Below are 15,639 nucleotides of genomic sequence, written 5' to 3' on the forward strand. Positions count from 1 at the left end.
CCTGCTTAACATCGTCATTAATGATCCCGATGATGGGGCAAAGAGCACTCTCAGCAAGTTTGCTGGGGACACAAAAACAGGAGGAATGGCTGATGATGCCATCCCAAGGGACCTCAGCAGGCTGGAGAAATGGGCTGACAGGACCCTTATGCAGTTCAACATGGGGAAGTGTAAAGTTCCACACCTGGGCAGCAATAACCTCATGCACCGGTACATACTTGTACACAATTACAGTTAATTACAGGATCACCAGAACACATTCTATCTGTTTACAGTTTCATTGTCCCAACAAGAAATAAAATTCTCTTCCTCTATTTGAGAAATGATAGCATCCACTCTTGAATAAGTTAAAAAAAAAAAAAAAACCACAAAAAAACCCAGATATATGTACCTGTGGCTGAAATGGTGGAGCAGTAGTAGGCCCCTGCATGCCTTGTGATTGTTCATCCATTCTGTAACGTACAAGTGTTCCTTATGTCCTGAAAAGAAAAATACAGTCATTACACTGTAATTCAATCTGTATTTATGATCGATGAAAATCAGCAGCAAAACAAAGAAATTAATCTTCTCATTTGTATACTTGAGGTTTCAAACATTTAACTATTCCAGCTCTGCCCTATTTGGGAAAAGAGGGTTTTTTGTTTTTTATGTTTAGTTATTCTATAAAATTGAATAAATCTCTAGACACATCTGTATTATAAAAAATGTGACTTAAAACTACTTGTACCAGATGAACAGCTCTGTCTAACAAAAGCTGTATCATTCCATTACTCTTCAGAGTCACCAACCACCTGTTTAACTTGACAGATACCTGTTGGCCAGTACCTTGGACCTATGGACAGCACGGGAAATCGCAGATCAGCAGGAGATTTAAAACTGCAGCACACATACTGCTCACATTGCAAAATCTATAGATTCTAGGCAGTATGCAAGAGTAGTTGCACCTAAATAGAAAAAAAGCTAACCAGGTGCACTCATTACACTCTGACAAGTTAGCTAAAAGGCCTTGAAATACCATATTAGAAGCACAGCCTCTATTCTCAAACATGTACTTCTCATTTCCCATTAGTAAGATGGGAGGAAAGATGCCTGCCAAGTTCCCAGGACAGAGACACGAGGCTTTGACCCATCATAAGCATTGCAAAATGCACTGAATCATTCCTAGGAAGAACTGGAGAGAAAAACCCACAAATACTCAGGAGGCTTTTTTTTTTTCCTCAATTAAGTGAATCCTTTTTCAGGCTATTTGACACTGCTGAGGGGAGCAGGTGCAATACCAGTGTTGCTGGTGCCTACAGGGGCCACCTCTGTGCAGATGAAGACAACAGAAAGTTCCCTTGCAGCTTCGAATGCAAACAACGAAATAAACTTCCATAAAAATAAGAGGCAAGCCCTGAGCAACTTTTTCATCACACCAATATGAAGTATCTATGCCTATTACCTGGTCAAACCTGCCAAGACCTTTGGAGGAACAAGAGTCATGTTTCTGACATGGATATTATTCTTTCTTTTCAATTTATTATTTATTTTCTTATTTCCTGCTCCAAATCCTGAACATTCTAGAGATAGTTAGACATAAAGCACGTCTGTATTATGATGCCTCCTAACCTGTAACATTAGGAAATTTCCTATGATAAGTTTCTTCTCCTAAATCTATGTACTTCTTAATAGAAAGCTATTTACATTTCACAAATCTTTGTTTAGAGTGAGTACATAAAGTTTTCTCAAATAGCATTTAAAGTTGAGCACGAAAGCACAGAATCTACTAGCTGTTAAAACCCATGCAAATCATCCCAGTAACATCTATAGAGCATTAAAGGGTTAGAAAGAGCAGAAAGCAGAAAACCTTAGAAAGGTTTGATTGCAAAATATTTAAGAAACCAACCAACAGCTCATGTCCACAGTAGTGTTGTTGTTCTTGCAGTATTATGATAACATTACTAACAGACAAAATAACCACAAGGCAGCTTTGCAAAGTTTCTCCATGTGTACAAAGTTTCCACCTTGTGTACTAAGCAGTGGGCTGGATACACAAACAAATCACTAGTGATGCCCTCTCCCCGGCCCATTTAAAGCAGTCACCTCCCACCATCCCAGTGCCATCAGCTATTCCTAACACCAAACCACAGCCACCCTCGAGGGCAACTAAAGGTCCCTTTAGGCTTTGCCTTCCCACCCATCATACTCCTGTATGAAGCATACAGGCAGCAACTTCCAGTTTTAACATATTAACCGCAACCAGACTAAAGACAAAAAAGATCCAAAAAAAAGCAGTTGCAGGCAGGTCAAAATAAAATAAATAAATGAAACCCCCTCAATTATCAAACCACAGTGAAAGGCAGAAAAAAGGAGGTAGGAATTGCCAAGACTTCTAAGACTGGCAGAGGGATCATGCTGAGAAAGGGCAATTCAGCTGGCAGAGACAGTGCTCACCACTGACCAGGCAATCTTTCAGCCAGCGCTAGGACACCAACACTAACACTTCTGGCAAGTTCTAAAGCATCTCCCATACAGCCTCCCCTCCAAGGCAAGAAATCATAACACAGCAGCACTGAAAATTAAACTGTTGTCACAAAGCTTCATCTAAATTCTCCGGGTAGACTCACAGGGGTTTATCCAGTTGCAACAAATTCTGAGGAAGAAATAAGGAATCTTTTGCTACTTTCTTGTTGTAGAGATCTTTCTGTCACTGCTAAAAAGGCAGTAGTTCTTTTCTGAAGTGCTATTTTGAAGAGTCTTTATAAGAATTTTAATCTTTTCAACAGCATCAATATTTCTACTTAAAGTTTTATGTGTGTTTTACTAATATGTTTAAGTATTGAAAATCCAGACCACATAATACACCAAAAGATAATTCCTATGGGTCAAACACTTGTTTCAAAACGCCCAGGGAAGAGAAGTAAACACAAAATCCTTTATCCCCTATTGCAAATAGATACTCAAGATTAATGAAATCTAAGTTGAAGTGTTTAGATGTTGTATGTTGATTCAGGACTTATACAACCCATTCATCTTCTCTAAGTGGTCAGGGACCCATCAGTGCAAATGGTTGGGACTTCATCTCTCTCCTTTTTTTCCCTTTTTGAATCTGGGAAAAGAGTAGAAATAGGAGAAGTCATATTATCACTGCTAGCAGCTCTACCTTCTGTGGTTTTATAATAAAAAACAAGCAGACCAAAGAGGTAACACATTCTACCATATGAAGCATGGAGGATTACCTTGTGGAATTTTGTCACTTTTGCAGAAAGACAAAGACCAGTATCTTATGTCTATATGTAAAAGTTACTCTTTTTTTAATTTGCCTTTGAAGACTGCAATGACAGATAGACATTTTAGAGAAATTTGGCATTTTGATCATACAAAATCTCAAGGATGCAAAGTGAATCTTGTATTGTTTGTCCTCCTAAGCAAGAATTGGATTTTGTTGCCTGAAGACTTCTCATTGTGAGGCATGCCTTCCACCTTGATATTAAGTCTAGAGGTCAAAATGTAATGGTATAATATTGATCATCTTTAAAGGTGAACTGAGGCTGTAATTGTTACTCTTACAAAGATGGTTTTCAAGTTCTAATTTACAATTCAAGGGCACTAAAAATACTGCAAAGAGTCCATGCTTGTTTAAAATTGAAATGCAAAACATCTATTTGAGACATGTTTGTCACCCCTTTAAACAAGTAATACAAAGGCCTTCTTCTGCAAATCCATCACCACACTATGTAATGGTTCATGGAAAATAGACAACAGATGAGGTGAGGGGTGAGTCAACTAGACCACCACCACCATTCAAAACCCTCAAAACGCCAAATGTAACTCATGTTTCTAAACGCTCTCAAACCAACTTATGTAGAGGGAAAGGACTCCTTGCCTACAGAACACCACTTACAAAGAAAAGAACAATGAAATACTTTTTGAATCATTTCTCTGTGTTCACCGCTTTGAAGATGAAAATCATTTGGATTCAGACAGCCTGCACACCACAGCAACCACAGGACACAATCATATCCGCTAAATCTTATACTCAGATTCTGGCTGCTAATACTTTACAGTTATGAGATGACTTTTAGTTAATGACTAATATCTCAAATCTTTGACTTTTTCAGTTGAATGAAACAGTAGATGGCACCTACACATAAAGGATGCAGGAGGAAGTACCTGGGGATACAGACAACACAACCTATTTTTCATTTGAAATCGCAACTTCAAAGGAACTCCTCTAATTGACACTCCACAAGACAGCAAAAGGAAGCCAAGTCCTCACCAGTAAGTCAGACTATCAAACTGCAACTGCCTGAACTGTGAGTTACACCTTTTCCTTCCTTCACAACAGGCCTCGCTGTCCCTACTCACTTCCTCAGAGGCCACCTGTCAACGCTCTCAGAGATCCACCCACAGGTCTGAAGATCATGCAAAGATATAAAGCAACCCAAAAGGCAAGGGTGCACTCCTACAGCCCAAGCTCACAACCCACAGTCAGCACTCAGCTTCCAAGGTGGTTCCCAACAGGCTGCTAGAGCACAGGTGTGACTACCCATGAGTGTTGGGCAGAGCAGAAGACACACTCCTGAGCAGGAGCCAGAGCTCACGGCTTTCAGTTCACTGGAAAGTATTTTAAAATAACATTTTAAAAAGAAAGATACTGAGGAAAAACTTGAAATCCTTGTGACTTAAGTGTAGCAACTAAGTCTTCATAAACATGATTAAATTACTTCAGGAGAAAAAGCTCAAATGCACTGCCTGATCACATGAAACTTTTTTTTAAGCACCAGTTTCACAGCTTCAAGTCCTCAAAGCATTGACATTGAAATACATTTCATGGTATTGAGGCAAAAACGGTATTGCTTTAACATACAGCAGGTTTTACAACAACAAAAAATATTATGTTTTCACCATAGAAAACATCACTAATAGTCTCAAAGATACATGGTTTCCATTAGCTACACACTAAGCACTTGGTTATTAATTTTGCATCTTAAGTGAGAACATACAATAATCAATGTCAAAGCAGGAGCAGCTACACTTGAAGAAAAAAGCAAAAGTAGCAGTTACTTAACAATATTCAGTGTTACAGTTTTGCAGAGAACCTGAGAATCTCAGTCTTCTTTCTTTCTGCAAAATATAGGTGTAACTACCCCACATAATTGCTAACACAGAGAAACATGAAGTTACACCAGTTCACAATGTGCTGATCAGGCACACAGTCAATTTAGCTGCTGTTCACAAACAAAGGAATGTACTATGTTTACTTCTGGATTACACCATCAGTTAAAGGCAGGTATTTTTAGTTTTTACTGCAGCCAGTATTTGAGTTAGGTTAGAGCCAAGGTTCTTCAAAAGCAATTACCCATTTAATACCCTACACACTCTTTTTTTTCCAGATTCAAGCTAGATTCTTCAGTATCTAACTTGGATTTAAAACGGCAAGGTTTAGATAACTAAACTTCTCAACTATTTTTGCTAGCTAAATTCAAAGATAAGGATCATCCTCAGCTGAGGCTGGGGGGAAGCCCCAACATATATTAATACTGGCTTGCATATAAGCACACAGGCTAAAGAAATATTTCTATTTGCTTATATCATGTGTTGACTCTCAGCTACCCAAAACCACAATTTAAACATAGGTAGAATATTCAAAGAGTCACCCTGGCTGAACCTGAAAAAAGCCTGTACTCTGGAAACAAGGGTTTAGATTTCCAAATGCCTTACTGAATATCCCAAACACAATAAGGCAGCCCACCATGCCAGTGTTAATCCCAGCAGCTTGTGCCAGGGAGCCCAAGCGTGCCAGTCTGATTCCAGCACTTATGTCAGGAGAGTCACAGGTGACAGAAGCCCTCAGCTCTGAGACCAAAGCCACATAGCTCATGGGAGGAGACAAACTTCAGACCCAGAAATGACAGCCTGGCCCTTCAGCTTGATGTGAGCACGTTAAAAAACAGTCACAGTACTAGTTTATATACCAGCCTGTCTTAAGTAATTTCTTTACCTCTTTAAGGTAAAAGCTTGGCCACTGGAGAGAACTGGCTTGCTGGTCAAACCCAGCCCTTACGCTTTGTAAGGTCACCAACACTGATCAACACTTCAGCACCCACTCAACACTGGGTGTAGCTGCAATTCATAATGTTTATAAGTATTTTTATATGCAAGCATTAATAACTCAAAATGCATGTAAGATGACACCCCCTTGAACTCTGCCAAGACTAACTGGCAAGAGATAAAGCAAACTCAGTACTGGAAGACCATGTTAATCATTATCACAATAAAAAGTCATTTATCCCTATTAGGACACATATATATATATACACACACATTATATCTATGCATAGTTATATATATATATATGCACACATACACACATCAGCACATTCTTACAGATTACACATCTATACCTAAGTGTATAGATGTGTGTACACAGAATATTTCATTTGTACCACTGTCACCTAAGAGCAAATATTTGCTTCACACTGTCCAGAAAAAAAAAAGGTATTCTAAAGTGTGGAAAATAAATACTTATTTGTCAAATTCTCTGCAGAAGCATCCACAGGGGAAAGTTGTATATGCAACTTTTAAAATGATGAAAGTGATCAAATATAGATCTGTATACATCTATATTCAAGTAGGATTAGCCTTAATTTTAGAAACAGTTCCTAAAAGCCAGATCAATACTCCTCACAAGACAAGACATTTCTCCCCACACACAGACAGCCTTGAATCTGGACAATAGAAATCCCCAGCCCTTGTTAATCTACAAGTAGATATCAGCTAACTATACAGAGATACTGCATTTTCCAGCAAACATATGTCCAAATTCCCCACTCATGGGCAGTTCAGTCAAAGCAGTCAAAGAACACACAAATAGTTAAGCTGGGATAAGAGTTGATTCTAGCAAGAGCAGAACCAGCCATACACAAATCATCCATTTGCAAAAAAGTAAAAGAATATACTAAAGGTTCACATGCAATTTTCTTATCCATTTGGCCCAACTTATCAGGTATATTTCCACTCCAACCCTGAAAACACACATGGCAGTCACTGTCTTCCCCCAGCTACTAAGAGTTCACTCTGTCAATGCTGTCTGAATAGACCATTAAAGTCCAAGCCCTCCCTCTTCACAAGTCTGCTCCCCTTCCTCTTCATTCATTTGCAAGAATTTAAGACGTTATACTTTGTTTACTTCTCCCTATTTCAATTATGTCACTCAAGTAGATTGCTCATCTTGCAAGGTGCTCCCGAAGGGTTGTACATGCACTGACTTGCCCCTTATTGAACCATTTGTTTGTTATTTCATATGAACTGAAGAAGAAACAGAACTGAAACTGCTTGAGCAGCAGCAGCCTCCTATGTTTTCATTTAACGTCAATTCACCTGAAAGACATCTGATAACCCCTTTCTTCATACTGAATAGCCAGTTATAAAGGACATAGGTGGATCAGGATCACGCCACAGTGAAAAGTTTTACAGGGAATGAAGTACTGTATCTAACCATGATACTGCGAGGAATCCTCAGCCCACATCGCACCCTGCTGTGCTCCCCCTTGTGTAAGAATTAAGTTCTAAGATGGCATGAACTGGTTACATGATGCTGCTGCTGCTTCCACTGCCTGCACCCATGACTCCCAGACCCTCCTTCCAGTGAGGCTCCTGTGGCTACCCAGACACCTGGTAAGAGAACTGAAACAATCTAAAAACTAACCTTCACTGCAAGTCACTTTTTCCCAGTCCATTTCCCCAAACTGTAGGGACAAGGACAGAACCGTGATGGTAAAAGACAGAAGGGAAGACATAGCTGGGACTACAGTAGCCCTAATTTGGATCAGTTCAATCTACTGTCAAATTACATCTCTAACATGAAATTATACAAGTCAATCTGATAGCTCAATAACACTAAAGGTCTTGCTTTTCCCTCCCTTTCTCTGCCACATGATCCCGTGTTGCCACCTTTAACTCTTTGGACCTGGTGCTGAGCTGATTTAATTCTCTAAAGCACCTGGGCTTGTGCTCTGCAAGCCATGAGCAGAACCAGGGCATGCAGGAGTCTGCTGAGCACCAGAGGAAAAAGCAGGGCAAGTTCAAGGATGGAAGATGTAGGAAGGGAACTGTGAAAGAAACAGAACATCTCCCTTCTGGCAACAGTATCAATGTTAGTTCACCACATTTAACTGTATTTCACCCTTAGCATGGAGGTGAACAACCACTTCAACTCAAAAAAGCTGCAACTGGAAGGCAAGAGCCAGCACAGAGAGAAGGCAATTGATTCAACAACAAGCCAAGAGCTCTGTCAACTAAACACCATATGGAAAAGTAGAACTAGGAAGCAAATTAAATGCAAGGAGAATAAACCAGGGTAACAAGTCAAACTAGGGAAAAAATGGGGAAAAAAAATAATAAAAAAAAAGGATTTTTCAGAAAAAGGAAGCTAAGGCATCATTTGTAAACCATTACTACCCCAAAACGTCACAGCTCCCTCAAGCAGAGAAGGAAGAGATCTATCCCTAATTTCCCTAATGAAGGGATGGGTTTAAATGCACCTGTAAAAACAAATTACTCACACAGAGATGCTGAAGACATTTACTATAAGCATAAACAGCTGAGCTTCACACAAGAGTTAACAAATATGCAGGACAACTTAAAAGACTGGAAGCACTGTCAGATGCCCATTATGGCTAGGTACAGGGAAAATACATCCAGTTAGGAAGGCTGGGTGGATAACACTGTGCCACAGCTGTGTCTGATAACATCCAATGTTGCTACAGGTGATGAAGAACACATTTAACAACAAATTTCACACAGTGTCTAAATACCTTAGAAAGCAGTGCAAGATAACACCTTACTGCAGGTGCTAACACATATTCTCAAGCTGAAAAAAATATACCTGCAGTATATAGTTTAAAATCTGCTAGCCCAAAGATGATAAAAATGAACGAAGCACTATAAAGAAGAGAGACACCAACCACGTTTAACAGGCTTACTGTGATCCTCTGAGCAGCATTACCTTTGAATCCCAAAACCATGTATGACAATAGTGAGTAACCCAGGATCCCTGGGTTCAGAAGCAAAGCAAGTAGCAGCCAGCACACTCACTTCAGAGGCAGGCCAACACTTCAGCTCACAGCTGTTTCTGTGTTTTACACTAAACCACCACTGCCTAAAATACCAAGATCCATTTGTGGTTCTGGAGTATCCTCAGTGACTAGCTGTGTATTCAGCACTCTGCCTGCAGGCTGCTCGCTGCTCCTCCTGTGAAGTCCTGCTTGTCTGCATGAACTTCACACACAGCCCACGTACCTAACACACAGTTCTGAGTTTCAGTCAGGGCAATGACTGGAAGTTCACTGCTGCAAAGACAACTCCTTTTTTGGATCTGCTCTCAGATGAGCACGAAAAGGCTACAGAAGAAGGGCCTCTACAGGGCAGAACGCTATACATTTTCCCACCACAAGTTAATTCTTATTTTAGAATTAACTTTAAGTTCACCTGTGATATTTTTGCCTTCAGCTTTCTAGGAATCAGTAATTTTGTCAACACTGTACACTGACAACAGAAAATTAAAATGAACTGAGAAAGACTAGCTCATCAACACTTAACAGCACCCAACTCAAATCTCCCCAAAGACTCCAGTAAGAATCTAATCTACAAGCTCTACATGTACTTTTATGACATTGTGAAGTAATTAGTCTGGTCCAACACCAATCCAGCTACTAAATAAGACAGCAATAACTTTGTTATAAATAATTCCAAGCAAGGAGGCTTGAATGCAGACTCCCAAAAGCCCCATGATGCAAGCAGTCTATTTACTCTATCACCTGTAATCTAAAGCAAGAAAATCACTAATATCATAAGATTAACTACATGCAATCAGGTTTTAACATGATTATTCATAGTATTTTCTTAACAACTCCTCTTTTTAATGTCTTGTTTCAAGTTTTATAACAAACTCCCTTACATAAGTATGTGTTCTGTTTGCCCAAGAGGGAATAATGACACTTGAAATATACTGCGTATTTTCTAGCTACAAAAATCACAACTGAATCACAGTTATGTCTCACATGGTAGAGACAAATGCACAAGATGCTCTTTACCAGAGAAGCAACTCATTTCAATAGCATTGCTTCTCCGAAGCTTTTTTAACTAACCTGACAGGAAGAATCACTTTAATACTTACTAAAATAGGAAATACATAGCAAGATGATGTACTTCAGTCTAGGGCTCAGTTCCTTCCCATGTGGCCAGGGAGGTCAAATGGTGATAAACACAGCAAATCAGTGCTCTAAAGGCTGCCCTTATCACCACTTTGGTATTTTGGTCAGTTATTTTCATCCCTGTTGCAAAGCAGATGGAACGCAGCTGAACTGAACAAATTCTCTGGAAATTAGTCAGTTAACTCCTATGACTACCCAGAACATTGACCTGCACGAGATAATCCCCACCCCCTTGGAATTCCTGCTCCTCGGGAATCAGGAAGGATTTTTCGATAATCAGAAAATTCCCTTGGAGGTAGAGAAGTTACTGCAGCTTGACTTAGCCTAGGGGACTTTCCAAGGTAACGTGAACTCAACCACTCAGCACAGATGTTTGGAACAACGTCAAACTTCAGAAGGCAACACAGCATCGATGGCAATACAACTGAACACCGAGCTGGTATAAATGCAGAGAACGAGACTTAGAGTTTATTAAACATGGGTAGTTTTTGCAGATATGAACAAAATGCCTCTCCAAATTGTCTCTGCGGACAAATCCACAGGACTGGCTGTATTTTGTGCAACTGAGCTCAACTCTTACTCAAAAAAAGAGGCAGGGACAGGCTATCTATCTAACAATTCAGAAGACAGCACAGGTCACAGTAAATCAGCAACTAACTTCCTGCACTCTGTTTTTCATTTGAGTCTCTTATTTGCTCAAGGGCCTTCAGATTAACTCCAAAATGTTAATTTTTTTTCTTCTTTTGAAACAAGTTTTTAATTCTTGTAGACCCTGGAACACACTGCGATAAGTCAACCAAAAAAAACACCATTGGATAGAATTCCTTGATTTGATCTCAAATTTTTTTTTTACTGCAATGACTAAGTGGTGCGTTGAATACAAGATATCCAGGACAAAGAAAATATTTCCACCCTTACAGTGAAAAATCTCTAAGTATGCTTTGGGAAGTCATCTATCCAAACATCAAATATTTATAAACACAGCATCTTCGTGTTTTGAAACTAAAGAATGAGTGCTCTTCAATATTATTCTTTCTTCCAGTATCAAAAAAGAATAACAAACAAACTTTCAGGGCTTCACATTCTTACTTTAAAAGCTGTCCCACACGGCTTGTAGCTTTCCCTCTTTCCACAACAGCAGTTTTCCTTCCTCTGCCTAAGTTTTCCACAGCCCATGAACTAATGGCTCTTTTCTACTGCATTTCCTCTCTCTCAAGCCAGTGCAAGTTTCAAATACAGACATTTCTACAGCACCGCAACATTTGAATTGTCTGCTAAATGGCCTGGAAAGTAAAATGCTTTTAAATTTCATTTGTCTTGATTTATCAAATCTGCAAATCTACTCATCCAATGTTATCATCTAATAACCCAAAGTGAGTATTTTATAGATTAACATATTATTCACCCTAATTTCTGCATCTCAAGCTTGTAATACAACTTGATATAGGAAACATATCCACTGCAGTCAGTGAAACTACTGTGCCTGTGTGACCATTCCCAAGAAGTGATGCTACCACTGCAACCTGAGAAAACACTGATATCACTATAGAGGTGACAAAAAAGTTACCATGGAGTTGGTGCAAGAAGAGAAAAAACTTAAGAAACTTTTTTTCTAATAATAATCAAATATTTGTGTGATTAATGAACACACACACTCCCCTCCATCACCTTTTACCGGAACCAAGGTGAATATCCTAAGTTCTACCATTCAAGAAGTGATGCTCCTCACAAAACGCAGACCAAAAGCAAAGCACGGTCCGCTGACACAAACAGCTTTCTGAACCTCTGAGCCCGAAGGCCAGGCAGGTACAGCTCGCACGGATACAGAACAGAATGCAGGGCCACCACTAAATAACCGAGGTAGGGCGCTCGGTAAGGCCAAGGAGGAGGGACACCCCCAACAGACGGAGGATGCCTCCCCTCCAGGCCTCAGCTCCCCCAGCCCCGCACGCCCCGGGGAGCGGGTCCGGCCCGCACCGGGCGGTGGGGAGCGGCACGGGGGACGCGCTGCCCGCGCCGACGGGACCCGGGCCGGGCACCCCGGCACCTTCCTAGGGGCTCCCAGCGGGCCCTGCCGGGCCGGGGCTCCCGCCGACGCCGCCGCTTTCACTCGGTGAAACCCCCAGGCTGGGCTGTCCCCGTGGCTGCCGCGGACAGGATGTGCCATACACCCACCCCAGGCGGCAGGAGGGCACGGGAGCCTGGAGGAAAACAGGGAACACGCAGAGGAACACCCCGGGAAGCTGGCGACGGGCACCCGAGCGAGCCAGCGCGGCAGAGGCACCGGGAAGCGGGGCCGGGCAGGGTCCCCGGCCGCCCGCTCCGCTCTGCGGAGGCAGCGCGGGAGCCGCCGCCGTCCGGAGCGCCACGGTAGCGCTCATGGCACCGCTCCCCCGGCCGGCACGCACACACACGCATACACGCACATACACACACACAAAAACACACCGGTTCGGCGCCCTCCGGCCGCGGGACAGGGCGAGCGGTGCCCGGCTGGCAGCGCAGCCCCCAGCGCAGCCCGGGCCGGCCGCAGCCTTCACCCCGTCCCGTCCCGTCCCGGCCGCACACAAACTTTCTCTCCGCCAGCCCCGCACCGCCCCCTCCCCGCGCGCGGGCGGAGCGGCAGCTGCCGCGGCCAATGGCGCTGCGCTCCGGGGCCCCGCCGGCCAATGGGAGGCGGCGGGGGGCGGGCCCGCCGGCGGCCCCTGCGGCTCGGGGAGCGGCCCCGGGAGCGCGGGCGCGGCCGCCGGGACCCCCCGGTCCCCGCACCCCCCGGCCCCAGCACCGCCCCGCTCACCGGGCAGCGCGGCTCCGCCTGCTCCCGCCGCGGGCGCCCGGCACCGGCCGCCGCTCCTCTCCGGCTCCCCCGGCGCGTCGGGCCCGGGGCCGCGCCGGCGGCGGGCGCCTAGCGGGGCTCCTTGCGGGCGGCGTGGGCACCGGCAACAACCCGAGCAGCTCTCCACCCCCCGTCGCTCCTGCCGGGCCCGTAAATATCCCGGCATCCCCGAGGATGGGGCGGGGCGGCCGCCGGCCCCGCCTCGCTGCGCTCCCCCGCCCGGCCGGGTCCGGCGGGGTCTGTCCCGGTCCGGGTGTGTACCTGCCCGGCTGTGCCCGGGGAGATCGGAGCACGGTGGGGAATGGCCTGGTTTGTGCCTGCCTTGGGACAGGGAGCGCTGATCTCACGGTGTTCATAGCAGGGAGCACAGCGGGGCCTTCCCGGGCCCGGGCACGGCGGGAGCAGCGGGGACGGGGAGCGCCGCTGTGCCCTGGACAAACCGGGAGAGGGAGAAACGCCCCGTCCGGCCTCTGCAGCCACACTGCTCCTTCTGCAGCGCCCTGAACAGCACTGCTTTGGGGCTTTGGCCCAGCCAGATTCGGAAACACAGCGTGCCGAGCAACGTACTTGCTCGTTTCGTACGTAAACTGAGATAATCTGCAAGGCGTTCGGTATTAACTGAGTGTACCGGCTGGAAGTGGCTCACACTCCTTTCTGCTATGCTTGGAGAAATAAAAGCGATGGGGGGAAAAAAGCCCAGACTCTTGATGAATCCTGTTCCACCAGCTTCTACTTTTCACTGGGGTTAAGTAGATAAAAAGTACTGAATTCGGGAATACTGCTGTTTTTCAGGTTCATGAAAGTTTAGCCTGCTTCAGGGCAAGGAAAGGCAATTAACTTAACAAAAGAGAGGCCTTAAGGACCAACCATAGGGAAAAAGTATGAAAGCTGGCCAGAATTTTCCCAGTAAGGTTAGGGATCACTGTGATCAAATGACTTCTTCCTCAGGTGTGAAAGCCTTCTGAAATAGGCACTCCAATAATTTAAAACTGTGTTGAAAAAGTGGTACTTTCCAAACTTCAATTCTTATAAGGGTTTGGAGGTTTTGTTGTTTTTTTTTTTCCTTGTAACAGGTAAAGTAATACTTGATTTAAATAAATGGGAAATGGGACACTGTCTGGAAAAGGTCTGTTCACCTCCCTCTGTACAACATTATACTGTCTGCTCTTGAGGCAAAATTTTCAGCTTTGAGACTTCTCCACTGTATTCAGTGATATAACATCTAAGGAAGTTTGAAAGGAAATTATTGGTTCTCATTTCTCTGATGTTAACACATTTATTAATCTTTCTGCACATTTCCTCTTTATTAACATTGGGGCATTTTATGTCTCTAGCCAAATACAGTGACAAGGCGACCACTCAGTCTGTGGAATCAGACATACACTATAATCTTCCCCTTTGATGTGCATTTTCTATTTCTTTAAAGACAGTCCAAAAGAATGAATTGGAATCACGATTAAGAAAATAATTCTTTTTTTTTTTAATGGATAAACTCTTTTGCAAATGCAGTGTCTTGAACAAGAATTCCCTGCATTGTTTTCTTGTAAAAGGTGCAATACTTCAGGTTTCCCCACATATCAAAGACTGAAAACTTGATAGGTCTGCCATATAATGTTAAGGAGTTACTCAAAAGAATTACATTCAGCAATTCCACTGACTGTTTTCCATCTCCAACATTCTCTTTAGTCTCAACCAGAAATTGGGTTGCGCAAGACAGTCACCAATTTGCAGAACCTCTGATGGAAAAAGGAGAAATTGTAGTCTGTTGCATAGCTGACCCCAAAATACTGAGTCTTAATAGGTATCATTTTTTTTACAGGTAAAGGCAATTAGTACTATAATACCCAGACTCTTCTAGACTCTCCCAGATGGAAAATGAGCAGTTCACAACCTACACCAAGGTGGCATTTGAACCTTTCTCTACATTCATGCATTAAAAGAGAATAATCTGACTATATTGGGCTTTTTTGTCTTTCATCCGATTTTCATACTCACTGATTTCACCTTCATTCTTTTTCCTTGATTTTCTCCATGCTGTTATTTCACTGTACATTTCCATAATATTTTGACTTCTCTGTGTAGTCACCTGAATCCAATGGCTACTTCAGCCTGACATGACCAATGGCTGCAGCATCTTTTTATTCCTGTATTCCAACCTTACCCCTCTTAGACAATGGTTGTTTCCATTTTCTTCTTGATGCTTGAGACTCAGAGAACCTAAAACTGAAGAGGTTGCTTTAGTTAATTAGTTCATCATCACAACCAGACAAAAAGCCTTTTATATAAATGCAGCGACACTGTGTCTATTAATTTTAAATTTACAAACTGATGAATCTTCCACATACCACAGAAGATTGTCTTCAGACCTGTGCTGTACCAATGTTTATTTTTAGAAGGGTGTTTTCTTTTACTTTTCAGTGCACATTTACAGTTAAATAAATTCATCTAGTATTCCCTGTAATGGAGACTTTGTATCAGACAGAATCAGAAAGGCAGAAGAAGCTCCAGAAAATCCAGTAGCCTTAGGGATTGTTAAGGAGCAGGCTGATCTCTGGCAAATGCTTCTCTCAGAGGCCAGAGGGGACACTGCCTAACCAGCTAGCAAAG

At 43.0% G+C, this 15,639-nt stretch overlaps 1 protein-coding gene across 2 annotated transcripts in view; it reads right to left on the minus strand.

Annotated features, from left to right (window-relative positions):
• The window catches only part of NEK7 (NIMA related kinase 7), a 70,912-nt gene extending 57,754 nt beyond the window's left edge, over positions 1–13,158 (minus strand). The window contains exons 1-2 of one of the 2 annotated variants that reach the window (XM_050306896.1): positions 12,994–13,158; positions 392–479 (exon numbers count right to left, since the gene is read on the minus strand). In XM_050306896.1, the coding sequence (XP_050162853.1) occupies positions 392–451 (60 nt within the window). In that variant the 5' untranslated portion in view covers positions 452–479; positions 12,994–13,158. Of the gene's footprint in view, positions 1–391; positions 480–12,644; positions 12,756–12,993 lie in introns of those variants that run through there. The other variant, XM_050306897.1, reaches the window with a different exon arrangement.
• Positions 13,159–15,639: the final 2,481 nt, after the last annotated feature.

The sequence above is a fragment of the Myiozetetes cayanensis genome, unplaced genomic scaffold (genome assembly GCF_022539395.1).
Source record: "Myiozetetes cayanensis isolate MyiCay16 unplaced genomic scaffold, myiCay2020 scf12, whole genome shotgun sequence".
NCBI lineage: Eukaryota > Metazoa > Chordata > Aves > Passeriformes > Tyrannidae > Myiozetetes > Myiozetetes cayanensis.